A 22,646-nucleotide genomic window follows, 5' to 3' on the forward strand; every position below is an offset into this window, starting at 1 on the left:
TATATGTTATAGAGATAATTTCTTAGCTGTTACTCTGAAGATCAAATTAAGAGTAGAAAGTGAGAATATTCTATATGTTATAACTTTGGCGGGTAGTATCTTGGAATACTAGTTTTTTGTAATATTACAAATGCACTATGAGGTTTTTGATCTTAGTACTAATCTTCTTAGGTAATCACCTTCTTACATGTTTAGAATTTTTACCATGGAGTTCTCAGCCTGTTTATCCACTAAGTCTCCAAAATAGTGAGCTCTTAAAATCTATTTTGAGAGAAGTCCTTCCACAGCATACTAGTGAAGAGGATCTGGATAAATATCAGGCTCTATGGGCTGTATATCCACCATATTTGATAACTCAGAGTTATCCAGATATATTTTCTGAAGAGCTCGCCTTGAAAATTAACACTTTAATACGGGAATCTTTGAATATACATGATGGTATCCTGGAAGATAAAGATCCTGAGAAGTGCTATGCCCTTGTGTTGAGCGGAGGATCTAACAGAGGAGCCTGGGAAGCTGCTGTAGTAAAAGGGCTGATTACTCGTTATAAAACTTCTGGTAAAACCATAGATTGGGATGTAGTATCCGGAGTTAGTGTAGGAGCCATTGGAGCATATATATCACTGTTTTTTGAGTCAGCTGATGAGTGGTCCGAGAAACTTTGGGGATATTGGTGGTATGCTCCTCAATATACACTCTCTGATTGTCAATTACCCATTTCCAAAAATATTGGCAAATGGTTTAAAATGATACTAAAAAAATTTATTGATCCTGATGCTGTATTTCACTATCTATGCAGTATAATTGGATCTAAAAGAAGATTAGAGAATTATGTTCCACCTAAACTTAAGGTTACTAATAAATCTATTGTTATAACAGCTGCAAGGTTAGAAGATGGATTATCACGTAGCTGGTTTGGTTGGAATAGTACAGGAGAGGAACTGTTAGATGCAGTTTTTGCAAGTTTAGCCTATCCTTTGGTATACCAACCTGTATATATAAATGGGAGTTATTTTATGGATGGGGGAATTAGAGCTAATGCTAATTTAAAAGATGCAATTATTCATTGCATGGAATTTAGAAATGTCACTAGTGACAAGGTTATAGTTGATTATATTGAAACACAACCCCTACGTCCGAGATGGTTCCCATTCCCTTATAATAATATGGATATACGAGGTCTTATAAATAGAGCCTTTGATATTTTACATTATAACATAAGAGGTTTTTCAAAGTTGCAAGAGGCTATAGAGATGTTTCCTAATACTACATTTCGTCATTTTATTAATCCTATGGGTTGGCATGAATTCCAGCACTGGCCAACCATTGCCTTGGATGTGTCTGATCGTTCAAAAATGCAAAATATGATGAAGATAGGGATTTCAACTGGAATGAAAGCTGGAATCCTCAATAAGACCCAAATTTTGAACTATAATCGAACAAATACAAGATATTATCCACTTTTGAAATTACCAAATTTGGGGTAATTCAACAAGCCTATAATTATCAACTAGAATCTGATTATCTAGAAATATAGATATATTAAACAAATATGACATTACCTGATTAAATCTCAAAATATAGATATATAATTGATTATAAGGAAATTAAAATCTCTACATACTAATTTAAGCAGTAATAAACTAGTCAATTATGCGTATATTACTAATTTTTTTATAGATCTGACTAATAGAAATCTTTTCGAATCTTGAAATTCATTGGGATTTAAAATTTCTTGCAATAGAACTATCTGTTATATCTGATACTGAATCATGAATACTATTGTGATAGTATTGAAAGACTCTATAGAAGTCTTGAAAGTCCAAATAGCCATCATTGTCTTGATCAATTTGTTGAACTATTTGTGTTAATTCTTCATCAGAAAATAAATTGAAATTTTGAGATACTCTTCCAAAATTAATTCCAAGTGTTTGTGATTCCTTTGAGATATGAGATACTAGTTGTTTCAAAGTCCTCAGGCTTATTTTACCAGTTTTGTTAATATCAAACATAGAAAAAATGTGCCTAACATAATCTATAGATACCTCTTGCAAATCTGAACTATTATAAAAGGCCCCAATACCATATATACCACTTTCATTCATTAAAGATGATAACAATGTATAAAAGTCTTCCAGATTAAGAGTCAAAGGGTAGGATTCAAACCAACCAGAATTATCCATTAAGGAAGTTGAACTCCCACTAAATCTGGAGTTCCCTAATGCACTTTCTACAACAGAAATGATCTGTCGCTTCTTTATCTGAAATCCTAATGCTCTTAAACATGCTTTTAGCTCTCTAAGATCAAGAAATCCATCTTTATTGGTATCAAACACTCCAAATACATTATTTGCGTCTTCTAACTGCTCTTTTGTTAAAGAATGAGACTGAATATGTTTTATGGAACCCTTTATACCTACATTATACATCCTCTTAGTATTTATAGAATTATAATTAGCCTATGCATTCAATTTTTTCCTCATCTCCTACTTTCATTCACAGATTGTACAAGATGTAATAGATGTATTCCCGCGCTCTTCCAACTATGACACGCTTCCCCACGGGCAGGAAGAGTGAAGAAAAGTAGAAACGGAAAAAAACCCGTGAAATTCAGCTTCAATATTTTCAAGTATAATGGCCCAAGCTATTGGAACCTTCGATACTGGACACTCAGGTCCAGTACATGATACCCAGCTAGACTATTATGGAAGGAGACTAGCTACAGCATCTTCAGATCATACAATTAGAATTTTTGATGTATCAACAGATCAACCAACTTTTTTAGTAGAGCTTAAGGGCCATGAAGGACCTGTTTGGCAAGTATGCTGGGCACATCCAACATTTGGGAGTGTTCTAGCATCATGTTCTTACGATAAGCGTGTTATTGTTTGGAAGGAAATTCATCGTGGACACTGGGAAGCTGTGTACTCTTGTGATGACTTCACATCCTCTGTTAATGGTATCTCATGGTGCCCCTGGGAATATGGTTTACAATTTGCTTGTGCTGTAGCTGATGGCACTGTAGCTGTATGCTCCTATAACTCTGAGATACGCAATTGGACTAAGAAACATGTCTTTGGGCATCCTAATGGAGCTAATGCTGTATCTTGGGCCCCTGCAATAAATAATACTGCCATTTCAGCATCTCAACAAATGATCAGGCTTGTATCTGGTGGTTGTGATAACCAAATTCGAATCTGGAAACAAGATCCTCAAACTGGTGAATTAGCAGATATAGGGCATACATTAGATGTTGCTCATACAGAATGGGTTCGGGATGTAGCATGGCGACCTTGCGTTGGTTTATTAACTGACACTATAGTTTCATGTGGAGATGATAAAACAGCCGTTATTTGGACTCAAGATGCAGATGTACAGGGTTGGCGAAGTATGCAAATTTTAAACTTTAATTCACCCGTATGGAGGGTTTCTTGGAGTGTTACAGGTACTATCTTGGCAATTTCAAGTGGTGAGGATATTGTTACTCTCTTTAAGGAGAATTCTGATGGGCATTGGGAAGTACTAACAAATATATCAAATCATTCTGAAGAACCAAATATCTCTGTAGAGACTGATAGTTTTTTTGGAGAAGTATCAAATATCCAGAGTACAGAAACCTCATCTCAACAATTTATTAGACAAACTGGAGTATCTAACACTGGGCATCCCAATATGGGAGATTCAGTAGGTATAGAAGCTGTACCTTTTGAAGACCAATTCAGAAAATCTACTGCAAAACAACCAACTTCATCTATGTATGTCTCACCATCACCTCCTTCAATGTCGAACTCTTTAGTACATCCTCTGGCAACATCTCCCACACCTTCCTCAGTATCACATCCTACTTCAATGATACCTCCTACAATGTCATCAACTGCTCCAGTCCCATCATCTCAAGCGCCACCAATTACTTCAATATCACCACCACATACTCCAGTACTACCATCATCTAATTCAATACCACCACCATTATCTAATTCAATACCACCACCATTATCTAATTCAATACCACCGCCATCATCTAATTCAATACCACCATCATCATCATCTAATTCAATACCACCACCATCATCTAATTCAATACCACCACCATCATCTAATTCAATACCGCTACCATCATCTAACCCAATACCGCCGCCATTATCTAACCCAATACCGCCGCCATTATCTAGTCCAATACCGCCACCGTTATCTAATTCAATACCGCCACCGTTATCTAATTCAATACCACCATCATCATCTAATTCAATACTACCACCACCTACTTCAATACCGTTACCTTCAGCACTTCAGATAACCCAGAAACATATGTCCACACCAGCTGCTATGGCATCTGCAGTACCTCCACCGTATCCAATAACTACTTCTACCTCATCTCCCTCTAATCCCTCTTTTATGCAAGTTACTAACTCTAAGACATCACTAACAACTCCACTTGGAGTGCCTCCAATTCCCCCAAGAAGTACCACAATTTCATCGAGTTCATCTATATCAGGAATGGGTCCTAACAATATTCAAGATCAGACTACTTCGAATTCTTCCCCTGTTATACCTCCACCACCTCCACCACCTCCACCATTATCTCATATTGGTATACCATCATCTGTTACAGCACCTCCTCCCCCAGGTATTAGAAGATATCCAGGAATCCAGTAACTTACAGAGACTTTAATATATATTGTACAAAAATTTAATATTAAAATAGCTAAAAGTATTGGCACTTTGTAATATTGTACAAATACTAATATTAAAACAGCTAAAAGTATTTACAATTTACAATAAAGTTTTTTAAAAACAAAATTTAAAACAGCTATGAGTATCTTTTTCTATTAGAAATAAGACTACTGAGCTTTTTCTTAGCTTCGGAATCTGGGAATTCTGCAGGATCATAATAATTTCCAGCTATATCTAGTAACCATTCTCCTTTGATCTTGGTTACAGTTCGGATGTAATTACGAGATGTTAAGACGAACTCATGATAAATAACCCACTCAGGTCTAGTTTCTAGAACACAACTAGGATGTAAGACAACTACTTGGTGATCTCTGACTGTTAAGTAGTGCCCTGAGCGTTGCAATAAGGCTACTTGCATAAAGAATCCTTGAGTTAAAGCAAATCTAATATTGGAATGTGTTTCATCTGAATTATTATATAAGACATTTAAGTGATGTTTTTCCAAAGTTCTTTGAAGTTGTAATCTTACATTATCAGCTGATTGAAGGGCTCTTATATTCAAATAATTATCTTGACAAAAGTACTTCTCTTTAGATTTTAACTGAGCCTCCTTATAGGCATTAAATACATTCAATAAAGTTAGATGATCACCATCTGCATGGATAAAACGGTTCTTTGCTTCGTCTGCCTCTCTTAATTTATCACGAGGTCTGTAGAATATATTTGAAACAGATAATATTGCAGTAATAGTCAATATCTCACTAACACATTTATGTTCACTAGACTTAAGAAGCATCCGTGCTAATTGTGGATCTACTGGGAATTCTGACATCATCTTTCCTAAATTAGTTAACTCTCCTTCATCATCCAATGCTTCCAAATAATAAAGCTGCTCTAAAGCCCTCATTAGAGTCTCTGGGGCAGGAGGATCCATAAAATCAAAGTGAACTAAATCATCCACCCCCAAACATTTTAGAGTTAGTACAATGTGACTCAAATTGCTTCTTAGGATTTCTGGATAGGTTTGTTCAATTAATTCTTTCTCAAATGCACTCTTTGTATATAATCTGAAACATTTCCCAGATTTCGTTCTACCTGCTCTTCCAGCTCTTTGCTTTGCAGAGGATCTTGAAATAGGTGAAACTAATAAAGAGTCAACTTGAGTCCTTGGATTATATACTTTTTGCTTAGAAAACCCTGGATCTACTACATATACAATTCCATCTATTGTTATACTTGTTTCGGCTATATTAGTACTTATTACAACCTTCCTACCTATAGGACCGCCTGCATATAAAGGACCAGGAGATGGTGAAAATATTAGTTGCTGGTGAATTGGAGGAAGAGAAGAATATAGTGGAACTATCATTAGTGGTCCAAAACGATTTTCCAAAGGTTTAGCTAATTGTTCGAGACCCCTTTTTGCTTGTTCTATTTCATCTTCACCAGTTAGAAAAAGTAAAATATCCCCTGGAGCCTCTTTAGTGTGTATTTCAATAACTTTCTCTATAGATGCATCTAAATAATTATCTGTAGCCTCTAAATTATATATTATATCTACAGGAAACATCCTACCTGGAATTGAAAATATAGGAGCATCTAGAAAATAATTTTTAAATTTTGTAGATTCTAAAGTTGCACTCATAATAACCAACTTTAAAGGATAGGATGATTCAGAGTTCCTCTTTTTTATTAACTCCTTAAGGAATCCCATCAAAATATCTGTTGATAAAGTTCTTTCATGTGCCTCGTCTAGTATAATAACACTATATTGAGATAAATTTCGATCATATATTGCCTCTCTTAATAGCATACCATCTGTTACATATTTTAATAAAGTCTTATTACTTGTTTTATCCTCAAACCGAATAGTATAACCAACTACCTCCCCAAGACAAACATCCATCTCTTCAGCTACACGTCCGGCAATACTAATAGCAGCAATTCGCCTTGGCTGAGTACAAGCAATTTTCAGATTATTGTGGATACCTGACTTTAAGATGAACTGTGGACATTGTGTCGTCTTACCACTTCCTGTATCACCAACCAAAATTACTACTTGGTTTTTCTTCAATAATTTACAAAATGCCTTACGTTCTGACCATGCCGGTAAAGATTTACGAAATTTCCTTAATTCATAATATCTATCACTAAATGGCTTATTATCATTCCAATGGTTCAAATTTCCCTTATTCTCTAAGCCTTCCTTTTCTTTTTCTTCTAAATCTAAGCACTTTCTAGGTTTTTTTAAGCATTGTTCAATGTTAGGCATTTTGCTTCTTTTTTATCTGTCATCCATCGTCATTAACTGACTATTCAAAACAGAATATAGCGCCATGTAGTACTTTGAATTTTTTTTTCTACTTTGGGATTTATTTTTACATGTAGGTAGCTTATATAAAAAGTTCAATTAGTATTAAGACCAAAATATCCCCTTTAGTTATTCAAGACTTACTAATTTATTCCCTAACTCTAAAAATAAATTTTGTTAAACATATATAATATATAGCACATCAGATTTTAGATTCCAGGTACTAACTCTTTTCTTCTAATAAATATTATTGGGACTATTACCTGAAATGAAAAAAATCACTATTAATTAAACTAAAGCGTGTGTATATGAATGTAGAAATCTCCCAAAACCAGGTACTAACAGAAACTATTGGGATTCCAACAAGAGATTTCTTAGTTAATGAACACTACTGGAAAATTAAGGTAGATAATAGAATACTAATATTATATTTTAAAAGAACAATTCTTTTATAAAAAATAAGAACATTAAATATAATATCAGTTACTGTATTGTTTACATCAATATAACATCTATATATGATACTGCTTAGTAGAATGTTTGATAAATATGAAGGTCTTCTCTATAATTATAATGTAAATAAAAAATTCACCTGAAATAAATTATATCACTAAATATTATGTTTAAGTGTAAAATATTGTATTACTGTATTTTATAACCTGTTATTTGTATTTGCTGTTTAAGTTATCAACCATTAGTAATAATAATTGAACTGGAACAAAAGTATAATATTTTCTGAATATTTCAAAAAATATTTAAGAATTCTAATAGTATAGATTATAAAAAGATAAAGTTGTAATTAGTGAAGAACTTGAATACAAAATCCGTACAATTTTATTAACTATTTTGAACCAATATATATAATATAATCTAATTAATTATAAGCCTTTGTATAGTATATTTCCCAAGTTTAAATTATAGAATGAAAAAAATTGAGAGCCCATTTTACACTCCAATTTATCTAGAATCACTATTTATCCAAAGATTCAAAAGTTAATTTAGCTTTAATAATTTCTAACCCTACTTTGATCGTTCAACATCATTAATAATCGTTGAGTCTCATCTATTTCTTCTTCTAGATATATATCAAACAAAGCTTGCCTAATAACATCCGTATCATCCTTATTTATTTCTTCTTTAGAAATTATATTTATAACACTAGATACCCATGGGACGACTAAACATGTATATAAACAAGCTAATAATGCTATATAAAATCCTACCCCAAGAGTAGATGATCCGAAAAATAATGAAGACATTCTATTTGATTTAATTGTATTACCAAAACCCATAATATTAGCAAAAAAACCCCCAATAAGCAAATACAAAAATATACCCATGATTGATAACATTGCAGCAAGAATAGTTTGAGTCAATACAATACTTCTAATCCGTTGAAGTCGCTTTGTAATGTATAAGACTGTTAGAAAAAATAGTGATGAAATAAGGAGTACAATAACCATACTTGCAATTATAATAAGTGTAACTGATGCTATATATAGATCTGTAAATGAGCTACATCTAGATATTCTAGAGTTCGATCCATACCCTAATAAACAAAGATATCTCATTACATTTCCTATAGATTGTCGATCTATTTTAGATACTATTAACTTGCAGAAATCAATATTTAATTTATTTCGCATTATATTAGGTGAACAATCAGAAGAAGCCCATACATTCCATAAAGATATATCTAATGTGATGTAATTATTGATTGGAAAGCCGACAATTTGGTAATGATATGTTCGTGATGTTAAAGCTAAAAACCACCATAATATACTTACAGCTATAGCCAAACAAACTGCAAATACACGGATATTATTGTAGTTATATACTTTTTTAGGTATCATAACTATTTTTAGAAAATAATTTTTTAATAATAAATTAAAGTTTCTAGATTTTCTTGGTTAGGATGTAAAACTAGACATGTGGCGGGTATATGCCATGTTAGGTGGTATCGTGTCTCTTTACGATAATATAATAAAGGAAATTTATCTATTCCACACATTAAAGCCTACAATTTCAGATATTATTTGTTTAAATAAACTAATATCTGCTTCAGGGAAATCTTTCATTGAGCTAGAAGAGATATTCTGCATCTGGTAATATATATAATATGACTTTACTAATATATATATAAAATTAATAAGTTTTGTAGACTTACAGCACTAACAAGATCTTTTGGGTTATGAATAGCTATAAGATAGTTAAGTTCTTGAAGTTTATTTGAGAGTTCCATTTGGTGATTATTCATTAGTAGTTGATTAGAAACCACAATCAATTTCACCTAATATAAATAAATGAGTTCAGAAAATTAATTATATTTAATTCCAGTGATTCCTCTACTTTTTTTGTATGCTTAGAACCTACCTTACTTCTTAGTGTATCTAAAATAGTCCCAGCCCCTGCATGACTAATAACAAGTCCAAACTTTTTTAAATCAAATCCTTTAGTGTAGTCAATAGCCTCAACTTCTAATAATTTTCTAGATTTTAAACCTTCAATGGGACTAGATATACCCAAAGATGGAATATAATCTCCCCTGATTAATCATAATATTTATATTAATTTATAAATACGAAGATTTAAGAGTAGATAATATACCTTCCATACTGTATATACATATATGTGTATCCTAATTTCAATGCAGCTTCATGAAACTCTTCAGTATCCACTGCTTTAATAAGATTATCAAATTTTGTAGTTCCTACAGTAACCAGAATATGTGACATAGGACTAGATATATCAAAACTGCAACTTTAATATTGGGAATAAAACAAGTACCACTATAATATAGCGCCATTTAGGCGCGAATAATTTTATAGTTTACATTGCATACATGCAAATATCCACTAACTATAAATTTACAAATGTTACTGTAGAAGTATCAAGACTCTTATTATATGGGCTATTATACAAGTAAATATGGAATTAAATATTTAAATTATGTCTAATCTAGGTTGCTCAGTAAATATTATGAGTTAAGTTATATTTAAACTAATTAGATTAGATAAAGGATCCAAAATATTAAACTAAAAAATTTTGTACCCAAAAATAAAATAGCTCAATATAAAAATATGGTTATTTTTAATTTGTGGAAAATAGGCTTTCTAAATATTTTTTTACCTAAATAATAATATGTTCAGATCAACATATTAGTCTAAATCTTAAAAGGAAATGGAAACAGCAGCTATTTAAACACCTTCTGGTTAATTTTTTTAAGTCATGTAATATTTTACGTCAAATGATATATTTAGATACTTATTTATATATAATTTTTTTATTTTGGTTTTTATACACAAATATTTAGTACTGTACTACAACCCTGGATACATAATATAAAATGGAAACTTTTTGAGGATATTTATGGATTTTCTATGAACTTTCGAAAATTCTTTAATTAAAAAAATCCAATTTTATAATAAAATTTATTGTAGTATATTATTAGTTCTTACTATTGATATATCAGTTTATTTCATCAAATATTCAGTAAGCTTTCATTGAATACATGGTAAATAGTTACTCATAAACTGCTTTGATTAAATTTAAAACAAAGTTTTGAGAAATGATTAGATAATTTTGATTTAAGTCAACTTTATAATAAAGTCAAAAAAAAACAAGTAATTAATGATTTATTAAATATTGGTTTCAATCAATATTATGACTAAAAATACTAAGATTTGAAGGCAAGCTTGGGATCTTAAATATATATTAAATATTAAAGAGTTTGGAATTTAAATAAAAACTTATAAAGTTATATAATTTGTGTAAAAAAAAAATAATGATCTTTGATAATTAACTAATAAAATATTAAAGAATGAAATGAATTATTAATAATTCTGGGTTATAGAGTTTTTGATAGATTTACAAATATTATAACTTTAAATGAGAAATAAGGATAATTATTTTTTTGATAATAATCATGGTCTCAAACAAATAATTAGTATAACTCCGCATTATTGCATATCAGAAAGTCCGAGGTCCTTACTCCAATATCTATTATATCTAACATTTATACCACAAAATTGAATTATCTATAAAATATTTTGCTATTCTAATCAAGAATTACCCGATAAAGTAGCCTGATTTTTTTTGATAAATTTAGGCTTTTATAAATAAATAAGTATATTTTAAATGGAAATAAAGTGTTTATTTGTTATAATATCTTCACTCTTAAAGTAATATAAAAATGTTATAAACAAGAAATGTTTATGATTTACAATATATTAAGGTACATTATAAAACCATATTATTTGCTAAAGGAAAATATTTTCAAATATTAAAACTACAATTTTAGTCTAAGATCTCTTTATAATCTAAAAAATATGCCCAAAAAGAAAATAACAAGTCAAGTGGTATGAACCCGCCAATATCTTACCTACTCAGCCTTTTGTAGGTTTGAAAACTTTATGCTGCTAGATGGAGAGAATAAGAGCTTTATGTAATAGTGAAAGCGATATTTCTGATGAAGAAGATGATACTGGTGTAAATAGTTTTGCGAATATTTTGAAACTTCAGAGTGAATTTGCAGCTACTAAATATACAGGTTCAAATGATAATAATTTGAGTACTTCACTAGATAATGAATTTCCTTTGACTTCAAAAGTTATTTTACCAGATTATAGAGATATTAATAAGCCAATAACCTCTATTTCACTTCCTTTAAAAGCTCACAGAATGTTGTGTGGGATATTAGATGGTACAGTACTAATATATGATTTCAATTCAATGTATTCAAACAATCTCAATCCTTTGAAAAGTATAGTTCCTTTGGAAAGCCATGCAATTCAAGCCTTAGAATATAATAGGAGTGGTACTATGTTCCTTACAGCCTGTGGTGATTCAAGCTGCAGAATATATGATCATAATGGAGATTTTCTCAATGCTACTGTTAGAGGGGATCCATATGTACGTGCTGCTAAATCTAACTTAGGCCATACTCATATGATATTGGATTTAAGTTGGCATGCAAATGACCCCAATAAATTTTGGACATCTGCTATGGATGGCACAATTAGATTATTTGATATAAATAGTAAACCATATGGAATTGATCAATATATTCCTAGTATAACAACTATGAAATGCTTAGATAAACGAAATATAAATATTTCATCAATTTCTGTAAATTCAATAAGCACTTCAAATTTAGGAAATTGCATTGCAGCTGGTTGTTCAGATGGTTCTATTCAGGTGTTTTCATCAAATAGTGGTGAATCCTTCTCTGAAACTCCAAGCTTTATAATAAGAGAAGCTCATAAACAGGAATTAGGGGACAAAAATATATGTGATATAAAATTTTTAGATATTTTAACTGGAGACATATATCTTATGAGTAGAGGAACCAGTGATAAGTCATTGGCACTATGGGATCTTAGAAAACCAAAATATCCAGTTAGTAAAGTGGCAAATCTGCCTTGTGAAACAAGTGATAAAACAAACATTTGTATATCACCCTGCAAAGGGTATGTAATAACTGGTACATCTGAGATTTTGAGTGATTCATCAAAGGGTAACTATAAATTTGATAAAAGAGGAGACCTTTATATTTTTGATGTTAATGAACTTTTATCTGATTCCAAAATAAAAGTTGACCCTTACATGTCATTTGAACATGGGATATCAATTTGTTCTTGGCCTAGTGAAATTAATCAAATTATTTTGGGCTTGGATAACGGTCAAGTACATATTTATTATGATGGAAATTCTGGGAAAAGCAATAAGGGTGCATTACTTTTTGTAAATAAATACCAACATTTAAAATATGATGGAACATCTAATATAAAGACTGAAGTTTATAATGCAACTAACTTACCATTGGGATTCAAAGAAACTCGCAGTGGTGAAATAAAGTATGTGGGAATATCATCTAGAAATTCAAAAGTCACTGGACCTCAGCAAGAGTCAATTAAAACATTTCCTTATTCAAAAGAAACATCTATAGAGGATGATTATGATATAGTTTCAGCTTTAAGATCTCATAGAAGTATTAACAATTTAAATATGAAGGATTCATTAAAAAATTCCAATAAAAGACATCTGGACTACTCAGATTACCAAGATGGAGGAAATCTATTGAAAAAAGTGTCAATATGCCCTAGATGTGGTCTTTGCATGTGTAAATGTATAAAATATTAATGAGAATAAAATTCTAGAATATATTATATAATGAAGTTAAATTACAATGCACTAATTAACACTGAATTTAATATATATTTAAAAAAAAAAAAAAGGAAATGTTTTTTTTTTTTTTTAACTAAATTTACTTAATTTACTTAAATATACTGTTTATTTACTCTCTACAGAATATATCTCTGGAAACATCTAAATCATTGAAATCTAAATCTATGTCAGCTTGTGCTATTGATCTCATTCGTTTTTCAATCTCATTCCATTCATTTTCCCAGTCCTCTTTATCATTATCATTCCAAAATGGAATTTGGGAATCTTCATCAGTAATTACTGAATCTTCAATATGCGGCGAATCCTCATTACTACTACATGTACTAATTATATTATTTGTAGGAGTATTATTTATTTTATCTTTCAATAGTTCTCTAGTTTTTACTTTTTTAGTTTTAAAAATAGTCTTATATTTAGTATCTTTTCTCTTCATTTTTCTTTTCCTCGTGCAACAAATTTCAGAAGCTAGTATTTGCAAGGATTCTAAATCTAATTCACCAAGACGTTTTAAAACCTTTGAAATTGCTGCAAAGCCCTTCATATCTGTTTGATCTAATAAGTTGAATGACCACTTAGCTATTTTCAAGTCATGATATATTTTTACTCCATTCAGAACTTTCAACAAGTATTCTAGAGAATCAATTGAATTCTCAGATATAGGTAATGTTATTAAGTATTCACCATTACTATTCATACTACTAGTAGAGTCTTGATTTATTGATTTGTTCATAAAATTATAAATAATCTCAATATATTCCTTTATCATATCTGGGGCATTTATTTTTAAGTCTAAAATACTTTTAGTAATGCCAGCAATTGTACTCTTCGATATTTTGACTTTCTTAGATGTATATTTGTCACTTTCTTCAATAATTTGTTCAAAAGATTTCATCACTTTAGGTACCAACTTCTTGAGAGTATCTACTCGACCTGCAAGCTCTGCTTGTGATATTGATTCTACATCTAATACCCAATGTTCTTCATACTCATAACATTTATTTTCTTCATCATCTGAGTTGAATAAATTCATAGAATTACTATCAGTATTTAAAGAAGGTATATTAATCCCTTTGAATAAACTGATATATGATTTATCATCTTTAGAAATATTTACAAGTTTACATCCTAAAATAATTAGTAAATCACTTAATACTTTAGATTGACGAACTTTTCTTGCATTACTCTGTATTCCTAGTGATTCAAAGTATTCTTGGGATATCCAAATAATTCTTTGTTCAATTAACAAATTTTTCCAGTCAATTTCAGAGTACTTTGAATTAACCAGATTGGAAAGTTCAGATATAATTAAGTGTAGTAAACCATTATCAGTTTGAAAATCATGTATTAGTGGTTTTAATATTTTTCCAGTAGTATCTGGATGCTCTAAAAAATTTACTAAAACATTCTCTAAGTTAATAGTAGTAAGTGTATTATTATCTGAAGACTTTTGAAGCATATTATTTAATTCATTATTAGTATTATCTTTTATCATTGCAGATATATCTGAGTTATTAAGAGGTATTAATTCCTTTATTTTTTGCAATTTAAAAAGTAGTTCATCTTGAGAAACTTGTTTAGGAATGCTCCATAATGAAAAATTATCTTCAGGCTCTTTAAAACCCATTATTTTTAGTATTGCGACATATGCTGGATGATTAAGAAGTGAAATAGGAGCTGAAGGAGGCATTTCAAGTGGAATATCATCTAAATCTTCAAGCAAATCTCTAGTAGAATGTAGTTCTTCTGTAATACTACAAAGTTCCTCTAAAATTATCTTGGGATCAAACTCTACAGAATTGTTATCTTCATGATCAATCAGTTCTTCTTGAGAGATATCTTTAAAGGCCATCACAGCACCAAGTATTGGGAAAGATTTTAATTTGCTCTTTGGTATATGATTATTTGAGTTTAAATTATTAAGATTTACTTCTTTGTCATTGGACTCTATAAGTCCCAATTCAGTTAGACGTTTTTTTACAAGTCTCTCAGATCTGGTAACTGAAAGAAATCCTGATACAATTGCAATACATTGAGGGCTATCTCTATATTTTATAAACAGATCTTTCAGCTCCTCATCTTCTTCGGTAGTCCAAATGGCAAGATTAGCTTTAGATTTATTTCTCGTTGATTTTACATGACTTCTAGCTTCAGATGCATTAGTTCCTAAATTTGTCATTCTATCTACTATAAAAGAATCAATTCCCTTTGTATAATTTGTAAATAAAGATCTAAGTCTTTCAGGATCAGCTAGACCCATACCTCTTGGAGAATGTTTGGAAAAAAAGAGTTCAATATAAATAAAAGGATTTAATTTAGCAGTTATCCAGAATTGATGTACAACATGCCTTGCTAAACGAATAATATCCCGAGCTCCCTCATCCTTGTTCATTTTAGAAAATTCTCTATCTGCTAGAATATTTGAAAAGGTAATAAAGTAGGATAGCTGAAAAAATAACCCACAGTTAAGCTGCAAAGTTTCACCAGATTCACCTTTTTCAAGATCTCCAGGAAGACGAGAAGTTATTAATTTTCTAGCAAATCTGGAAATATGCCAATTAACATTCGAATGATTTATTCTATACTTTTTAACCAACATCATTATATTTGCAATAACTCTTCCATCGCAAAATTCCTCTAAAATATCATCTAAATTCATAATTCTGATTCTTTCTTTGTCATCTTCTATTTTATTTTTATCAAAGGTAAAATTTTCATTCCCAATATAGTCTTCATCATATTTCCCACTACTTTTATCATATTCCCGTTTTTTTTTGGCTACTTGAACAACTGCTGACCCACCTAAGTTCCCGATAAGTTTGATTAAACGATTACTTACCTCTATTGAATAAAGTAATAATTCGGGATGATGTGATGAAACTGAAAAGTTTTTTAGTATCCAGGATAAATCACTCATTATATCTAATTTAACTATATAAGCTACAGTTGCAAAACCTATTTGCTTAATAGAAGAGTTCCTAGAATTATTAGTCAAATCAATAATTTTAAATTGCTCATTTAAAAATCGCAAAACAACTCTTGTTACTTTGTCAGACTTGTCTTTTAACAAAGCTTCTCTACTATATTTCCTTAATATTTCATGAGCAAATGAAACTGAGCCATGAAGATCAATATTAACGAGGCACTTTGTTTCTTTAAGCAGCCTTGCAAGCTCATCAGTAACAGCAGCATCACTGTTATCGTCTTTTATTGACTCTAAGAAAACCCCACGCTTGTAAGATAAAATCCATGTCATTAAACTTAATAGACGAATAATATCCCATTGATTATAATTGTCTCTACTACTTCTAACATCTAAAAAAAGTTTTCCCAATATTACAGGCAAAGTTTTTGCTATAAAACGTTCTAAATATTCACCTAAAGTTGCAATTAAACTTTTAAAGCTAAAAGATGGCCTATTAAATTCGTCAAATACCTCAGTTAAATCCACAAAATGATCATTATTACCGGAAATATTATTTGTTGCAGATTGCATAGGACCAATTAAAATATCTATATATTCAAATTTTTCATCTATATCGGAAAAATACTTATATTTAGGGGGACATGAGACCTTTACAGACTTTACTGTAGTGTTTGTACATAGGTCACCATTATTTTCCCTTATTCTTCTTCTAGCTAATTCAGGATTAAAATTAGAGTGTCTTTTCATAATTGATAAAGGAAAAATTGAATTGAATGTTTTCGAAAGATTTTCTTTATAAAGTAATTTTAAGTCTAATTTATTATTTTTACCGATGGGTCTTCCAAAAAGTATCTCGACATAGTTGCTTGGTTGAATCCTACATACTATTCCATATATTAGATCTAATAAATGCCAAGGATCTACCAAAGCAGTTTCTAAATTCCTTTGTTTCTTTAACTGCTCAATCAATTCTTTACAATCATCTTCAAATATATCCAAAATTCCTTCGATAATTAAATAATATACTAATGTTAAATGAAGTGATTTCTTACCAAATAGCCTTATTGAATCCATTACATTTGGATCTCTTATTTTTAAGAGCTGAATTATTAAAGCTTTCACAACTTTCATACGATTTCTATATAAATATACCCGATGTTCAGCACAATTGTTTATCTCGCGTATATCATCTCTTAAGGAGTAGATCATCTCAAGTCTTTCAAATCTTCCTTTATCTTCGCTAACCTCTTTTCTATCACCACTCGAATACTCATCTTCAGTATCTAAATTTAAACTACATATATTATTAGTTTCAGGAGTAAAGTTGTTGGTTACAATAGAATTATCTACTTCTCGAAGTCTAATTAACTCATCTTGCTTCTCTTTAAGCAAATCAAGTTCATATGGGAAATAACCTTTCAAATCAACAAATTCAGTTAGTTTCTTATAGAAATTGATTATCCCCAACCAAAATTTTTCACAGCATAGTGCTGCCTTAACTTGCTGTTGATATTTAAGGTATGTATTGAATATCGCAGATTTCTCATGATATTTACGCCAATTTTCATCTGGAGGTAATGTAAGCCAAAATAGCAACTGAATTATTAAACTTTGTACATCTATATTATCACTACTTAACTTCCATAATGGTAAAATCTTTGATTTTACTATATTCCACTCCCCTAGTAAAAATATAGCATGCCTCTGAGACTCACTCCCCCCTTCAATATCTCTCTTTACCAACTTAACAATATCACGAAGGTCATCGAGTGCGTTAGCTCCAACTATCCATTGATTCCTTTTACATTCTTCACTAGATGCTGTAGTTAAACTAATCCGCTTTTTAGTAGATGCCTCATGCCTACAAGACTCTATTGGATTACTCTCCAAGGGTTCTATTAAAGAGTTCACATAATTTGAAAGTTCTCCTTCTATTTCACTGCGATCCCTTGTAGAAAATTCCTCCATTTAAAAGAGTAACTTCAATTTCTATATTTGAAAGTTAATAGTAAAGCATGTGATACTACCTGTAACCCCACTAAAATCCCGCCATTACATGCAAATAATTCTTTTTCTGTCTCTCATTTTACATCTGACAGAATATTTCAAGAAGAAAAAAGTAATATATTGCAATTATTAATTTCAATATCCCTAATTATGATATATATTATTGAAATTTTTGAGTTTCCAAGTGGAACAAAAGAATTTTAAAGTCTCTAAACCAGGACTCTTAAAATATTTACTTTAATACTACAAAAAAATCATCTTTTAAAAATCATACTTAAAATGCAGCAATCTGTTTTTTTTTAAAACTATTTTTGTCTTAAAATTGGATAATTAAATCGATGCTCTATATTTATAAGTTTTCTCGGCTGTTATACAATCATAATAGGCTATTTTATTCTATAATATTAATTATTCAAAAATATTGCTTGACTTGATTAACTAATTAAATATATATCAAGATATTGTAAATTAAACTTCATTAATAAATGAATTTATAAGTATTGTAACTAAGTCATTTTACCAAAATAACAAAGACTGTCTACTTTTAATAATAATCTTAATTCCAAACAAATCATCTAGATTTTTGTCTTCTACTGAATAAATGACTAATATTTTAAGAATAAATAATACTGAAACTTACTACTGTGTAGGAAAATATATACAATAAAGTACGGAACACAGGAGATCTTCGGTGATATTTAAAATAATATATTTATAAAACAATGCATCAATATTTTATTTAAATAAATATATTCTAGATATAAATGAATTTGAAAACTATACAAATATCTAACTTCTACAAATTAGGAACAAACTCACTTTTATTTCATAAAATTATTTAATACTTCACGTTATTGTATTTCTTTTTATTTATATATAATACTAGATCACTACTTAATAATTGTCTTGATTAAATAACTCTAATAGTAGAAAGTACTTGTATCAATTATAATAATCCTAAGAAATATAACCCAATCTAAATCAAACATTTAAAATATATAGTCTCCCTACAAACAAACCAATTATTTGATATTTTAAGGATATATAAGTGATTGTGAAACCTTAGTTTATTAGTGGAAAATATTATATAAATGAGAGAAATACAAGTGAAAATCTAAGCACAATTTAACTAGATCATCCCATCATCTATTCCTCTAACAGCAGCTTCAATCTCTTCTTGAGATAAACGCCTTGCTTCCTCATCAGAATCAGAGGGCTTAGTAGATGTAGATACATCTGGATACTCCATTGCTTTAATAGCATCGCTTCTGAGGAGGAGGCAGAATGCAATGCGTGAATGAAGACTTCTTAGCATTACATCAGATCCATATTGATCCTTCTGTGGAATCATTTCCACTGATCTCATTTCATCATTAATCCTAGCATCTATTACTTTATCTAAAATAGCTTTTGCAACAACTCCCTCTATATCATCTGTATTTCCCCAACCAAGTTTATCTGCTATATCATCAAGATATATCCTACTATAGGATACACAAATAGTTCTAAGACCAGCTCGTATAACATTATGAGCTAATCTTTGAATCAAAACCATAGCACGATCATTTTCAAAAATAGTTCTATTTTTCTCTATAACAGCCTCAAATCCCCTAATGTCTCCAGACCTAACAGCTTGTGTTAAATATAAATATGGTAATAAACCTCTTCGTAATGATGAGGTATTAAAAATAAATCTTTCAGGAATTCCCCCCATTAAAAGTTGAACTACAATTGCAAATTTCTGAGATGACAAAGCAAAGCTCAAACCTGACTTGCCCTTTGTATGGGGAGCTTTACGAATTGCTTGAGTTAAGCAACTGTAAGATTTAGAATATTCTAGTTTTATTGCATATAAAATACCAGAGTAATATAAATAACGTGCTTGTTGAGCATTTGATGATAATTGTTCAGGATAAGTCAACTTTTCTAGAGCTTTAAGCCCTAAATCATACAGATTTTCTAATATATAACTTCTCAAAATTAAATTTAAACAAGTTGCTTGAGTCATCAGATTATGATGTAAAGTAGCAATTCTATAGGAAGCTAATATTTCATTTCTGATACTTCCGAGTTTCTTACAAAGTTCATTCACCCTACCATAATAAAAAATGGTCTTAGCTGATAGTAGATCCATAGATTGATGTGTAAACTTTCTTACAAACTGATATAAAGCTACAGAAAGTTCTAAAGAGTCTGTTAATTGTTTATCAAAAGTATTCAAAGTTTCTATTTTCGATTTAATCTTTGAATCCAATAAATGTATCAATGCTAGTGATCCGAGAAATGTCACACATTCTGGCAAACAATTAGAATATACAGATATATCCAACTTATTAACTAGCTGTTCCATCTTGGTATCAGTATCTTCAATTAAATCTACAGTATTAGTATTCTTCATATCAATGTCCTCATTGGAAGATTTAACTACATTTAATAGAATAGATAAAATCATTCTACAATCTTCACCTAAAGGACCCTCAGTTAAAGTATTAATGCTATTAAGAATTAAGATAATATTATTTAGTTTACAAGAACGTCTTAACACTGCATATGAATGCAGTGCACGACCTATTAGGCGATTATCAGCTATCTCAACTCCCCTCCTGATAAGATCTATAGAAGTCAACAGCAAAACCTTAGTATCACTTAGCTTGCGATTATTGCAGACTACTCCATTTATTTGTTCATCTTCTTTTAACTCTACATTACTATCAGTCATCTTGAATGTACCCAATAAATTCAAATTCAGGCAACTAAAGGGAATATATAACCCACAAAAGTGTTACCACGCGGTACATATCAGCGCTAATATTAAACTGTAAAATTAGAAAGGTATGAGTTGAAATATAATTAGAACAAAGAATAACCCAAATAAAGACAAAGAAAAGATTACCCAGTATAAATCAATCTAATCCTATTTGTTACTAAGGTGATATTTGAAAATCGACCTAGTTTAAAAACTATTTAGGTATAGAAAAGACATCTGTACACAAATGACTAGTTATATATTGATAAGTTTACATTTACAATGATATCAAATCAAAATTTTTAAGAACCAAATTCAAATATTTAAATATCTAGTACTTAATACAAGTTCTATTCTACAAAATAAGTAAACTATACTTTAAATCTCCAGTTTGAAATTTGACAGTGGCATGAAAACTACTTGTTTCGTAGTGACACTATCCTTGAACAATTCTCTTGTAGTCTTTAAATAAGAACCAAGTATCAAACACTTACTTATACTTCATAAAGCCAATAATCTCTGCACGTTCTCGGAAGCACTGTCTACAAATGTTTAAGGAATACTTCCTGATTAAACCATGCTGGTTGTAACAAACACGGCAACAACGACTTCCCTGTCCATATCTCTTTGGATGAGAATTATATATCTTGCTATAGCCCATACTTTATTCCAATATATTATAAAGATATAAATTAAAAGTGTCTCAAATTACAAAAATTCCCTAAGGAAACTGAAAATTTCTGTAAATGGCGGCCAAGTTATTAAAAATAGACAATAATTTATTTAATAATAGGCGTCTTTATAATTTCAATACAATAATTATTATTATATAACTTCCTCCTCCATTCTCTTTCTATTTAATTACCTTATATTTTAATTGAGTATAACGATACTATTACTATTTAAAATATGTCCTGTCTCTTATATATATTAACAGGGATACCGAAGTAATATTTATAAAAAAAATGGCGGTAAAGTTTTGGTGGCGCCAATGTTAAAATATATTTCAAATATGTGGCAAGGGACTATAGTGTAATTAAGGTCTGGGCAAGATACCTGTCTTTTTATAAAAGATGTTCCAGTTTTTTTTACTAATAAGTAGACAAGGAAAAGTAAGATTGGAAAAGTGGTATAATTCATCCTCTCAAAATGAAAGGAAAAAGTTGATTAAAGAAATAACCTATGTTGTGCTTAATAGACAAGGTAAATTATGCAATTTTATTGAATGGCGAGATTATACACTAGTAGCTAAACGTTATGCTAGTTTATATTTTATCGCCTGTATTGAGAAGGTAGACAATGAATTATTAGCTCTAGAAATTATACATCACTTTGTAGAAGTATTGGATCGTTACTTTGGAAATGTGTGTGAATTAGATCTTATATTCAACTTTCATAAGGCTTACTTTATATTAGATGAAGTTATATTAAGTGGTGAAATTGAGGAAAGTAGTAAAAAAGCTGCTTTACGTATTATGTCAACTCAAGATTCCCTTATGGAAGAAAGTCGAGATACTACATCTAGCCTTGCTATGTCAGCTGTTACCGCAGCGAAGAAGGCAGGAGCACTTTTTTAAAGTGGGGGATGTATTACTATTAATAGACAATTTATAAATATACAGATTTGCGAATATCAAGTGAAATCCTTTTTAACTGGGATCAATTTTCTTATTATTTATATAATTATTTATAGCTATATATATATCTAATCTAACACTTTATCATTATATATTGTTATTAAAGTGAATTAGGATACATTTTCGATTACTTTATATTTTGTCTTAGCAATTGTATGTTTT

The 22,646-nt window shown here is 30.2% G+C and overlaps 11 protein-coding genes across 11 annotated transcripts; 4 read left to right on the forward strand and 7 right to left on the reverse strand.

Annotated features, from left to right (window-relative positions):
* Positions 1-137: 137 nt before the first annotated feature.
* Positions 138-1,487, forward strand: cand_004060 (patatin-like phospholipase family protein; the record flags this gene model as incomplete). The annotated part of the gene is made up of 1 exon (XM_067210650.1): positions 138-1,487. One exon carries the CDS (start codon positions 138-140, stop codon positions 1,485-1,487), a length of 1,350 nt encoding a protein of 449 aa, XP_067067410.1.
* A 228-nt stretch (positions 1,488-1,715) lies between these two features.
* On the reverse strand, positions 1,716-2,429 carry cand_004070 (EF hand family protein; the record flags this gene model as incomplete). Its single annotated transcript, XM_067210651.1, has 1 exon — positions 1,716-2,429. One exon carries the CDS (start codon positions 2,427-2,429, stop codon positions 1,716-1,718), a length of 714 nt encoding a protein of 237 aa, XP_067067411.1.
* A 205-nt stretch (positions 2,430-2,634) lies between these two features.
* cand_004080 (uncharacterized protein) lies at positions 2,635-4,656 on the forward strand (the record flags this gene model as incomplete). The annotated part of the gene is made up of 1 exon (XM_067210652.1): positions 2,635-4,656. The coding sequence occupies one exon, from the start codon at positions 2,635-2,637 to the stop codon at positions 4,654-4,656; it is 2,022 nt and encodes a 673-aa protein (XP_067067412.1).
* A 154-nt stretch (positions 4,657-4,810) lies between these two features.
* On the reverse strand, positions 4,811-6,946 carry cand_004090 (helicase associated domain-containing family protein; the record flags this gene model as incomplete). The annotated part of the gene is made up of 1 exon (XM_067210653.1): positions 4,811-6,946. The coding sequence occupies one exon, from the start codon at positions 6,944-6,946 to the stop codon at positions 4,811-4,813; it is 2,136 nt and encodes a 711-aa protein (XP_067067413.1).
* A 1,043-nt stretch (positions 6,947-7,989) lies between these two features.
* On the reverse strand, positions 7,990-8,838 carry cand_004100 (uncharacterized protein; the record flags this gene model as incomplete). Its single annotated transcript, XM_067210654.1, has 1 exon — positions 7,990-8,838. One exon carries the CDS (start codon positions 8,836-8,838, stop codon positions 7,990-7,992), a length of 849 nt encoding a protein of 282 aa, XP_067067414.1.
* Positions 8,839-8,979: 141 nt separating this feature from the next.
* On the reverse strand, positions 8,980-9,720 carry cand_004110 (glycosyl transferase; the record flags this gene model as incomplete). Its single annotated transcript, XM_067210655.1, has 4 exons — positions 8,980-9,087; positions 9,153-9,275; positions 9,359-9,530; positions 9,593-9,720. 4 exons carry the CDS (start codon positions 9,718-9,720, stop codon positions 8,980-8,982), a joined length of 531 nt encoding a protein of 176 aa, XP_067067415.1.
* Positions 9,721-11,407: 1,687 nt separating this feature from the next.
* On the forward strand, positions 11,408-13,126 carry cand_004120 (uncharacterized protein; the record flags this gene model as incomplete). Its single annotated transcript, XM_067210656.1, has 1 exon — positions 11,408-13,126. One exon carries the CDS (start codon positions 11,408-11,410, stop codon positions 13,124-13,126), a length of 1,719 nt encoding a protein of 572 aa, XP_067067416.1.
* Positions 13,127-13,280: 154 nt separating this feature from the next.
* cand_004130 (uncharacterized protein) lies at positions 13,281-18,062 on the reverse strand (the record flags this gene model as incomplete). Its single annotated transcript, XM_067210657.1, has 1 exon — positions 13,281-18,062. The coding sequence occupies one exon, from the start codon at positions 18,060-18,062 to the stop codon at positions 13,281-13,283; it is 4,782 nt and encodes a 1,593-aa protein (XP_067067417.1).
* Positions 18,063-19,230: 1,168 nt separating this feature from the next.
* Positions 19,231-20,820, reverse strand: cand_004140 (PCI domain-containing protein; the record flags this gene model as incomplete). The annotated part of the gene is made up of 1 exon (XM_067210658.1): positions 19,231-20,820. One exon carries the CDS (start codon positions 20,818-20,820, stop codon positions 19,231-19,233), a length of 1,590 nt encoding a protein of 529 aa, XP_067067418.1.
* Positions 20,821-21,162: 342 nt separating this feature from the next.
* Positions 21,163-21,508, reverse strand: cand_004150 (40s ribosomal protein S29; the record flags this gene model as incomplete). Its single annotated transcript, XM_067210659.1, has 3 exons — positions 21,163-21,202; positions 21,268-21,309; positions 21,342-21,508. 3 exons carry the CDS (start codon positions 21,506-21,508, stop codon positions 21,163-21,165), a joined length of 249 nt encoding a protein of 82 aa, XP_067067419.1.
* Positions 21,509-21,920: 412 nt separating this feature from the next.
* cand_004160 (clathrin adaptor complex small chain family protein) lies at positions 21,921-22,424 on the forward strand (the record flags this gene model as incomplete). The annotated part of the gene is made up of 1 exon (XM_067210660.1): positions 21,921-22,424. The coding sequence occupies one exon, from the start codon at positions 21,921-21,923 to the stop codon at positions 22,422-22,424; it is 504 nt and encodes a 167-aa protein (XP_067067420.1).
* Between the last annotated feature and the right edge of the window lie 222 nt (positions 22,425-22,646).

The sequence above is a fragment of the Cryptosporidium andersoni genome, assembly GCF_001865355.1.
Source record: "Cryptosporidium andersoni isolate 30847 chromosome Unknown contig_75, whole genome shotgun sequence".
NCBI lineage: Eukaryota > Apicomplexa > Conoidasida > Eucoccidiorida > Cryptosporidiidae > Cryptosporidium > Cryptosporidium andersoni.